The following is a 10,412-nucleotide window of genomic DNA, read 5'->3' on the forward strand; positions in this document are numbered from 1 at the left end:
TCTTAAACAGCTTTTACTAAAATTAAAATAGCGTGTTTCAAAGTTGCGCTTCTATTTCGAAGTCAACTACTCTTAAACAGCTACTGCTTAATTCATATAATGGAACAAACCCGTAAAGAACTGGTATATTATAGCAAACAATTTTTGTTGTTTACTTTAAAATATTTCATTTATATTAAATAATTCAAAAAATGCTAGTTTTCCTTTCGTAAAGATGTTTCTGTAACGGCTTTTGAATTTTATTTGCAAATTTTTATGAAAATTAAATGATTTATAATAAAAGGTTCATACAAAACGTGGTACTTCATTCATGTAATACAGAGAAGGCATAAAGAGTTGGTACTTTATGGGATATTTCCTTTTTAAACTATTCTGAACATATATTACGTAGATAACCTACCATTTTTTTTTACATAACAAATTACTGTACCATTTTTTGAATGGCATTTCAAAAACATTTCTAACTGAAACAGCACCCACAATAATGGCACAAAAAAGGTGCCTTACTCCCTAATCCAGCTTTACTTCATGTATTACTCTCACAGTTTGTGTTATTGTTGTTAGGCTTCATTAATCACTGTACATTCCTTTTTCTCCGACTAAACGGTAATAATAAACCCCAACATCAGTAATAAATCCCAAGTTCATACCATATATTTGTAATTTTGGCCTTCATGATGTCAGCTAAGGGACCCAATAACTCAAAGGCAAGGGAGGTCAGTCAAATTTTGACAACTTCAGGGGGTGCCAGTGAAAGTGTCACAAATCTCAGGGGAGGTTTCTTAAATTATCCCTAATAAATATATTACAAACCACATTGTAATTGATAGTTATTGGCTAATTAAATATATTGGTACAAATGTATTACTAAAGTTACTCGAACTAATTAATAATTTCTATTAGTAAATATGTATAATTAGTAGTATAATTCATAATATTAATTATATTACATAAATTAATGTACATATATAATACATATAACTAATAATACCATTGTTATTGGTGCACTGAAGAGACGCATAAGCATTGTGAGCAATGAAAATAGATGGGGAGAAACAGAAGTTACTGTTCCTACACATGAATGGAACGATGGGCAAAAGAAAAGGCGTTGGGCCTTATGGTCATTGGTTAGGATAGCAAGCCGAGGAACAAACAGCCCAATCGTAAAAGCAGTTTATAGCAGCAGCGTACGGCACCAGTTTACAAAAGCTGGGCAACTGAAGCTGATTCCCAGGTAGCCACTTCGGAAAACGTCTATCCCACGAAGAGATTTTGCGCAACATACGCTTCCACTTAATTTCGTATTTACAAAAAAAGGAACAAGTTTGGCTCGTCTAATAAACAATTTGTCAACTACTTACTCTCCTATTAACCAAGTGCAGTAGCGGTATTTGCTACAGCAGTGCTTACGACGCAACCTTGACAGTCATGCATCTTGTGATCCTTCTGTGCATGACCCCTTCGGTGGAACTACAATGACTTACCCATCTACACCTAGCAACCTTGAATAATCTTCACCCCACCGATACATAACAAAACACAATCCCTAAAGCCGGTGTTGCTCTATAACCTGTCTGTCGTCACGGCTGCTACTTCCATGCACAACCATACCATCTCTTTCAACCTCTGCATTTCACACCTAGAAGAATATATAATAGGATTTACACACGCAACGGCAGTGAAATAAGAACAACAAAGCCATTTACCAACAGGTACTGCATCAGTACAATGACTGTTTACAACCTTTCAGTGGCTGTGGTGATAACAGCTTACAATGGCCCATGACACATTCAAACTTACATTATTTACACTTCAATGGTAACGGAATCAAATTTTTTTAAACAATATACCCAGCTTTCCCCGCATTCACGAATACCTTGTAGCCTTCTCATGCTCAAGACAAATTAATGCGAAGGAAAGATACAAACCCTTCCCCTTCTACAATTTCGTACTTGTTTCATGGAAAGACTACTCTTGCACCTCGACTCACCAAAACCTGCCTTATTTATTGCGTAACTGCAAACCGAAGCATCACAACAGTAGTGCCTCATCTTTCTCCTGGACTTCTTTGTTGGCCACCTGTGTCCCTTCCACCGCTACCGAATGGTTGTGGTACAAATGCTTGTCCTCTCCATTCGCCTGAGTCGCTGCAGCCCGTACCAATTTCAAATGATTTTTCCAGCGAGTCATCCAAACAGTTTTCCATATAATCATCATCAACTGCTGTGTTGTGCGAATTCTTTTTGTATGGGCATGTTCGTTGGTTGTGGCCTGCCTGCAATCTTCAACCCATATATCACATGTCAAATCATTTGTGACTGCAAGTAATCACGTTAACCGAGCACAGTGCTAACATTACACCACTTCAACTTTCTTGCATTGCCAATAACTTTGTATACTTTGTATGCACTTTTAATTATGTGTTTATTTACTACTGTTGTTAATAAGAACGAAAAATACCCACTTCTTCATTATTACCTTCGCTGTCCACTTCATGTATTTTATCAATTAACTACTGTATAACTACGTATGCAATTCCGATAGTACCTGCAATGACCACACTTTCTTTTCTTCTTTGCTTCTGCATGCTTGTGATCACCTTTACACCGGGACACCCTAGGATCTAACAGCCCGAATGTTCTTCTACTTCTATCGTTCCTCACTCTTGAATCCATTGCAAATCCATCTCCCCCATATCCCCTATCAATCCACTTCTCCTTTAGGTCCACAGAATGCTTGTCAAACATCTGTTGCAGGTCATTAAACGCATCATCCATGTAGGAGGCATAGTAACACATAGTATTACAGCTGGACTTTAAAGTGCCATATCTGGCCATTTGTGTCAGCTGTTCGTCTGCAACAAATTCTTTCATTCCATTATTACTACAGTGAACTCCCTTTGTCCACCGCTTCGAAATGCATGCTTCTGGGATCCTGTTCATTCCTTCTACCACCATCACGCGAAACATGTGAGCACAAGGAATCCCCTTTGACTCGAATTTCATGCAAGAGCAGATTAGCTTCTCCATTGACCTATCATAATCCACCCTCCAACTTATTTCGTGTCCACCATATTTCGAGTAATAATATGTACGATTCCCTCCATCCTCGCTCCAGCCCTCAGAAATTAGAAGTCCTTGCCTGTTCAAATGCTTCCTCACCATGAAGAACACATTCCTTGTAAACACCTCCGCTGCGCTCCCCTCTAATTCGGGCAGGATTGTGGTTAAGACTGGTTTTGTGTTTTCGCTTGTGTGAACTGCTTTGCTCTCGGTATGTCGAAGCCATGCTATTGCCAAATCAAAACTTCTAACGAATTCATATAGTCGCATTTTTTCATTCAAGTACTCGTTCAAAAAAGCATTCATTTTCTCACACCTTTGAGTACTTCTCATACCTGCAAAAAAATGACCGCGTAAATAGGCCTCTGCCCATAACCTTCTCCTACGGTACAATTTCTTCACCCACTCATTCTCTACCACCCCACATTCATTAACCAACCTAGCCCACCGATCCTCAAACTCAAGAGTGCTACACTTTCTCGCCATCAGGTTATAGAACCTGTTATTAAACTCCTCGCAGCGAATATTACTCCGTGCATTTCTATGCAAGTGCCACGAACATAGCCTGTGACAAGCATCCGGGAGAAGATTCTTTATAGCTCTTCTCATTGCACTGTCCCCATCTGTCATCACTGCTACTGGCTTTCTACCTTTCATAGCCTCTACAAATGTACTTAGCACCCATTCATATGTTTCAATCCTCTCATCTGATAGCAGTGCACAGCCAAAAACAGTACTGTTCAAATGGTTGTTTACCCCTGCAAGTACAACTAGTGGCTTGCGGTATTTATTTGTTTTGTATGTTGTATCAAACACCAATACATCTCCAAATACACTGAAGTCCGCACGAGATTTAGAATCTGCCCAAAACAACATTGCCAATCTTCCTTCGTTATCTACATGATATTTATAAAAGAACATGTCATCGGCATCCTTCTTCGCTGCCAAGAACCCAAGTGCCCCTTCTGCATCGCCATTAAAAATATCTTTTCTACGTTCCTCGTCCATTCGGTTATACAAATCCTTAATGCAAAATCCCACGTTACTATACCCTCCGGCTTTGATAACAAAATGTTTCATTATCTGGCATATTCTGGCCCCAACCAACTTTAGACTTTTTGCCTGCGCATATTCTGCATCGCTCACTTTTCTATGCGACCTAATGTGTTGCACACTTGCCTCTGATGCCAGCGGGTGATTGTGCTCCATAATGAAACGTGTCACCACATACTTTACCGATTCTATGTCATATTTCACGCGAAAGCAAGCCCCACACCCGGTTCTTGTGATTGGTTTTGCTTCTCTTTTCCGGTCTTCATAATTAAACCACTTTTCATTCCTGTAACCTTCACAGCAACATACCCATTTTCTAAATCTTGAAATGCCATCTGCATCTCGTTTGGCATTACTTTTACGAATCCCAAATCCGCTTAGTTTCGCATACAAATTATAGAATTCCCCAGCTTCTTCTTCCGTGTCAAATGTTAATTTCATTACGTCATCCACGCCTATTGCGCCCACCAATTCATCTGCCTCCTCATCTTCGTGTCCTCCTATTGAACCACCGCTTTCTTCAATGAATGTGTCTCGGTCACACTCAGGTTCTTGGTTAAGGTCAAATGACCTTAACCTGCCGCAAACATCCAACGCCATTTGATTAATTCTCTGTTTCCTGCACCATGTCATGAGTTGAGTTTTAAGCGCCCCATCCTGCCCCATAGTTACAACCCCTGTGTGGTTGTTCAATGTTTTTTCTAACCATGGTCGCTTAACATTTTCTTTTCAGCCTCCCCATATGCTTTCGTTTGTAACATAAATACTGCTCGTCTACTAATGGAACAAAACATATATACACGATCATTTCAGTTAACAAACCATACTTTACCTCACAACTTTCACAAAATGCACCCGATAAACATTACTCTCACATTCATATACACAGTTTTTATAAGTGTGGCTGATGCAATTATATCAACCTTTAGCATAAAATACCACTATCGACATGCATTTTCATTAACACCCACAAACTCAACCTCTACTGTGTGTTTCTTTAATTCTTTTCACATAAGCATTCGCAATGCAGTATGGGGGCCATTATCCATGTCCACACGGCCATCCAAATCACTCTGTTTTAAGACTTTAGTCCTGTTACAACGTCTTCTTCACGTCTTCACTCATTTCTGCTTAATTTCCTTTACACAATTTAATACAAATTAGAGGACCAACATTTCTTACGTACGTACACAAAGCTCGGTGCACAAACAAACTACGATAATATCCCGGTTTCGTTTCATCTTTGTTCGAAGACGCAGGGTCTTACACCCCGTATTTCGTATTCCTTATTCCTCTATCATTGCCTCTTACAACAACTGTAGAAATCACCCTACTAGACGTACTTTACTCGTTATTCTAATCCATTTTTCAAAGTTGTGGACAAAAGTACTCACCTTTGATTTCTCTGCTTCTGTTCCACGCCGCTGCAGTCTGTCACCACAGCTTCGGAAGGGCCTTCCTCAGATGTATCTACCGTCACCGCCTGCGCCTGAATTTACGCCAGTAGACACCACCTCTTTACCAAATTTTTGCCTACCATTCCGACCTCGCCACCTGTCTTCAAACACACGCATCACCGCGGGCCCCAACATGGCTCTGTGTTTAGTACCTAATACGCTTCCTCTTCGGTGGCCCCACCATGGCTTTGTTTAGTACCGCTTAGGCTTCGTCTTCGGTGTTTCATACAACAGAACCGACACCGCAATTTTTATGCTTTCCGATAAATTATTTTTTTTTCAAGGAAATTGGGTTCTCCTAACTGTGTGATGGACGAAAGCCGTAAAGAGCTGGTCGTTTATAAGACAACCGTTTTAACTACATTTTATCCCATAACCCAACATTTGTATTTAAGGCACGTTGGGTACTCTGTCATTGTAATGGTTGAAAGGCACAAAGAGCTGGTCTTTTACTCACCAACGGGTTTAATTGCATTTCATCCGATAAATCAGTCTGTCTTTATGGCACCTTGGGTATTATGTTGTTGTAATGGAAAAAAGCCAAGGGGAGATGAAACTTTTGAACTGAGACACACGTTTGAATATAATAATGGTCCTCAAAATGGATTTAATCTTTAGTTGTAGTCCAGGAAAGCCGTAAAGAGTTGGCTGTTTATTCAAAAATGCATTTAAATATGATATTCCGTTGTTAAAATGCATTTAAAATGCAATCGCTAACATTTGTATTCAACGAAAATGGGTTATTCCGTTGTTATTATGGACGAAAGAGTTGAAAATTGGGGTTGTTTTAATAAAGTTACGGGTTTATTTTTACTCCTTAGCCCATTATATTTATGTTAATTCCGTTTCACCCCAATGCATTTCCAGCTTGTGCAGTACGCTACATTTCCAATGTCCAAACCGCGGTTATAGGTCATCACTTCCTTTTCTGGAATTATTCCCTTTCGGGTCCGTACTTGTCAGCCTGCAACGTGGAGGCTTCTTTGCCATATTATCTGCTTTCCACACGTATCTTCCAACTTTGTGAATGCACTACAGAAATTACCTCAGTAATTTTTTTTTGTATAATATAATGAATGCGATGGCACTTTCTTTGAACAGAGAAAAATTCTGCAAAGAGGCCAATCACCAAATACCGTAGACGTTCATCTTGACATATAAGCCATACTTGAAATCAAAGTAATATCCCATGCATCAGGGCTAGTATTATTGATTTGAACAATAAAATCAAGGGAGTGGAGTCTAAAATTCAGATAATCGTTTTTCATGCCGTGCGGATTAGGTAATCAAAATAGTTCCACATTTACCATTTAGTCCACTCGTCAGCCAATCAGACCATTTCGTCTTCTTCTCCACTTAACCTAGAGAAAGTCTAGTCGTCATTCGTTAATGCTCTTTCTAGCTCAAATGTCTAACAGGATTGAATTAAAACCTAAAATGAAAAGAAATTCTCCCTTTTGCCTTTTCTTTTCTTTTTTAATTTGGGGATAAACAGCAAGATAATTTTCATTCAATGAAAATTGCACTAATAGCAGTAAATAACATCAAAATGTGCAAGGAATGCAACAGACAGAAGGAATTTTCTTCTGTTTCGAAGAATTAAGACAATCCAAATTGTGATTCTCAAGTAGACTAATGCAAGTTTCATAAACTAATTAATTAGCATTTTGAATTATTAGCTCTATTTGCTATTAAGCAAAAAAAAAAAAAAAAAAAAAAACACCTAGACCAAAGCAATAGAAGAGAAAGAACGAAAGGCCAACTAGAAAATTACTATCAAGTTGAAGTTGTAAATTTCCGTTGATATTATCAAATATTATCAAGTTTCATAAACTAACGTTGTACTCTTCCGTTATGTGTTGAATCATTCTGCAAGTAAAGCCAAATGAGTGAATGGCGACTAGTCGATCAATCAGACATCCAAAGAAGTTAGATAATCAGTTTCTTTGATACTTTTATTTATTTTAATTATACAATTTTTTTATTTTTAATATTAAAAAAACTGAAATTCATATAAATTCGTCCCATAATGAGTTGTCTTAGGTCATCAAAGACTTATTCTTGATTGATTACTTTAGCTAATTATGGATTCTAATATTAGATAATCAGTTTCTTTGATATTTTTATTTATTTTAATTATACAATTTTTTTATTTTTAATATTAAAAAAACTGAAATTCATAATCATTCAAAAAATTAAATTTTACTAATTCTCATTATTCTCTATAGTCATTTTTTTTAATCTTAATCTGATTTTGTAAAATCTGAAACCAAGCAGTATTAGTATGAATTTACAAATATTTTGGTTCCAATTTCTTCGGATGTCCTCTCGAAGGAAGGGACAATATTTTGGTTCAAATCAAATATACTCTCGTACTAGCAATATGAGAGAGTGGTCTTAACATTGATTCGGACTAAAACCAATCACCTTATTGGTAAGGTCGTAAGTGACCCGCATCCCTTGCTGCTGTATGTTCCCAATTATTGACACCCGTTCCGAAGACACCCGTTCCGAACTGCCGGTGAAAGCCAAACAGTGCTTGCCACTGGTATCAACACGAATCAAATAATTTGCAGGCCTCAGCGACAGCGTTTGGCCCCCATGGAATTCAAACGACATCGTTGGATAGCCATCTGTGGGTTCAGATGATAGATCATAGCAAGTGTCAAGTTTAACTGGACCATAGTCGAACCCGCTCGCGGGAGGCAAGGCTCGAGCGTACTTAACAAACGTATCGCGGACCGAGTAATAAACCTGAGTTGGGAACTCAGTTATCGTGGTGCCCGAGTCAACTAAGATTCCCCCGCGTCCATCTTCGCCTATTTGGTAATCTGATGCCGGGATGGATACTTTTTCTCCATTAATAGTGACCCCCGTGAGTTCCACGTAGTAATAAGCCTCAATTCTTGGGTTAATTATCAAGGGAACGAAGACTGAGTCACCAGGTGGAGTTGAGTTAAACTCAAGACTCGAGGACGAGTTCGAGTCCATATCCACAAGGCAGTAGGAGAACGACGTCGCTGTAATTTGAGAAGGGAAGCCTACAGGAGTGCCCCCAAGACCAAGTATCCCATCTGCCCCGCCAAACCCGCCCTGGTTCGTATGCCCGCACCCGATGGCTACTTTGTCAACCGAGCCCGAACTTCCAAACGATACCGTTTCGGTGGCGAATTCGCCCATGCTACTGAAGTTATCTCCGTACGACGCTTTATACGTACACGGGTCAGCTTTGCAATTTTGGTTTTTTCCCAGGGAGGTACACTCCTGCGATGCACAGGATAAAGGACTAAAAGATGAAGACCCGGATGGGTCAAAGATCGGGTCGGATTGTTCGTAGCATGGATCGCAGGGCAGGCATTGGAGCCAGGTGATTTGGCTACCCGTATCCGCTATCAGGTGGAATTCTTTCACGGGTCGGCCCACTCCGATCCGAGCTAAGTACCCTCCCTCAGAATGAGTCAGTGGAGTTTTGAGGTCCTCCGGCTGGACTTGTACGTCCGGTTTAACAGCATGACGGCGGTTGAAGGTGGAGACAGCCCGTTCGATGTTGGAGTTGATGAGCTTGGCTCGGGCTCGGTCACTCGCGAGTCGGGAGAGTACCAGGTCAGAGTAGTTGTCGTATGGCAGCTTTATGATGGAGGAATGAGGATGTAGGGAGAGTGACAAGACGGAGGAGGTTGAGCTAGGCTGAGCTTCTTCGGTTGAGAAGAGTTGAAGCCTCTTGAAAGCTGAAGCAGAGACAACTTGAGGTGAAAAAGGACTGAGGGTGAAAGAGAAGAAGGAGAGGCCGATGATGAAGATGTTAACGGATGGAAATGGCCTTTGAGCTTTTCGAGCCATGTACATGTTTGTGGTTTTGGTGATGAGAAGTTTGGGAGATGAAGTTGCTTTGGTTTAGGATACAACTAACGGATCCGGATAAGTTCAAATGTCCGATCACAGTAGAAACTTTGGTCTTTCTTTATTATATATTTTTTGTTTGCAGTATGACTCTGTTCTACCCTATTTCATTTTTTATTGTATTATTATTTTTTTCTTCACAAAAATCATATTTTAATTCTTTTTTATTTTCTCACGTTCAATTAACAACTAACACATACAAATGTTTTTCAAGATAGATGGGCCAAATGGGACTGAACCACCATCATAGAATAGCCCAATTGAGTTGGGGAAATCTAACGGGGACTGAACTGACATCAGACTAGACGGATACACCATGCAGTCGTATGAATCTAAAACAAATCTCATATAGAGGCACATTGATGGGAGATAAGATTTAAAACTTTGACCTCCCACCGCACGATTAATGTGGTGGCCAACTCAATATGACTGCAGGGTCACTGTGACTTCTTTTTCCTGCAATCACGGCTTTGTTATCTAAAGTTAAATATGATTGCTAATAATTTTTCATAAAGCATTCTTTAAGGGCTTTACATGCAAATTCTTTCCCTAAAGAGGTGCGGGACACAAGGACGTGGCTCTTGAAGCTCACAAGTTCAGCCATATGGACCAGGTCCATATAAAAAGTTTCCTATGCAATATTCGGGAGTAGGCCTGTCAATCGGACCTAATGAGCCGGGTTTTGATGAGATCAAACTCAACTCATTTAATTTGAATCATTTTTGGGCTTCGAGCTATGAGTTTCGGGTTCGTAAATTTGAATCTCATACTCAGCTCACATAATATTCGGGTTGTGAGCCTTAATTGGGTTTAGCCCAAACTCACTTATTACTCCTTAATTTTCTTAATATAATTACTATAACTATTAAGTTGTAAAACCAATTTAACATTTACAAAACTATAATATTAAAACTAAACATGAACAAATAATAGTTCTTAA

General features: G+C 39.3%; 2 protein-coding genes across 4 annotated transcripts in view; both read right to left on the bottom strand.

Annotated features, from left to right (window-relative positions):
* Window positions 1-9,520, bottom strand: part of LOC113742593 (protein ASPARTIC PROTEASE IN GUARD CELL 1) — a 67,554-nt gene extending 58,034 nt beyond the window's left edge. For 2 of the 3 annotated variants that reach the window (XM_027270467.2, XM_027270466.2), the window contains exon 1: window positions 8,000-9,519. In XM_027270467.2, the coding sequence (XP_027126268.1) occupies window positions 8,000-9,418 (1,419 nt within the window). In that variant the 5' untranslated portion in view covers window positions 9,419-9,519. Of the gene's footprint in view, window positions 1-7,999 lie in introns of all 3 variants that reach the window. The other variant, XM_027270465.2, reaches the window with a different exon arrangement.
* Window positions 1,522-5,380, bottom strand: LOC113742504 (protein FAR1-RELATED SEQUENCE 5-like). The gene is made up of 2 exons (XM_072046722.1): window positions 2,548-5,380; window positions 1,522-2,282 (listed from the first exon to the last, which is right to left on the bottom strand). Exons 1-2 carry the CDS (start codon window positions 4,779-4,781, stop codon window positions 2,048-2,050), a joined length of 2,469 nt encoding a protein of 822 aa, XP_071902823.1. The 5' UTR covers window positions 4,782-5,380; the 3' UTR covers window positions 1,522-2,047.
* Window positions 9,521-10,412: the final 892 nt, after the last annotated feature.

This window comes from Coffea arabica, chromosome 4e (genome assembly GCF_036785885.1).
Source record: "Coffea arabica cultivar ET-39 chromosome 4e, Coffea Arabica ET-39 HiFi, whole genome shotgun sequence".
In the NCBI taxonomy this organism is placed as follows: Eukaryota; Viridiplantae; Streptophyta; class Magnoliopsida; order Gentianales; family Rubiaceae; genus Coffea; species Coffea arabica.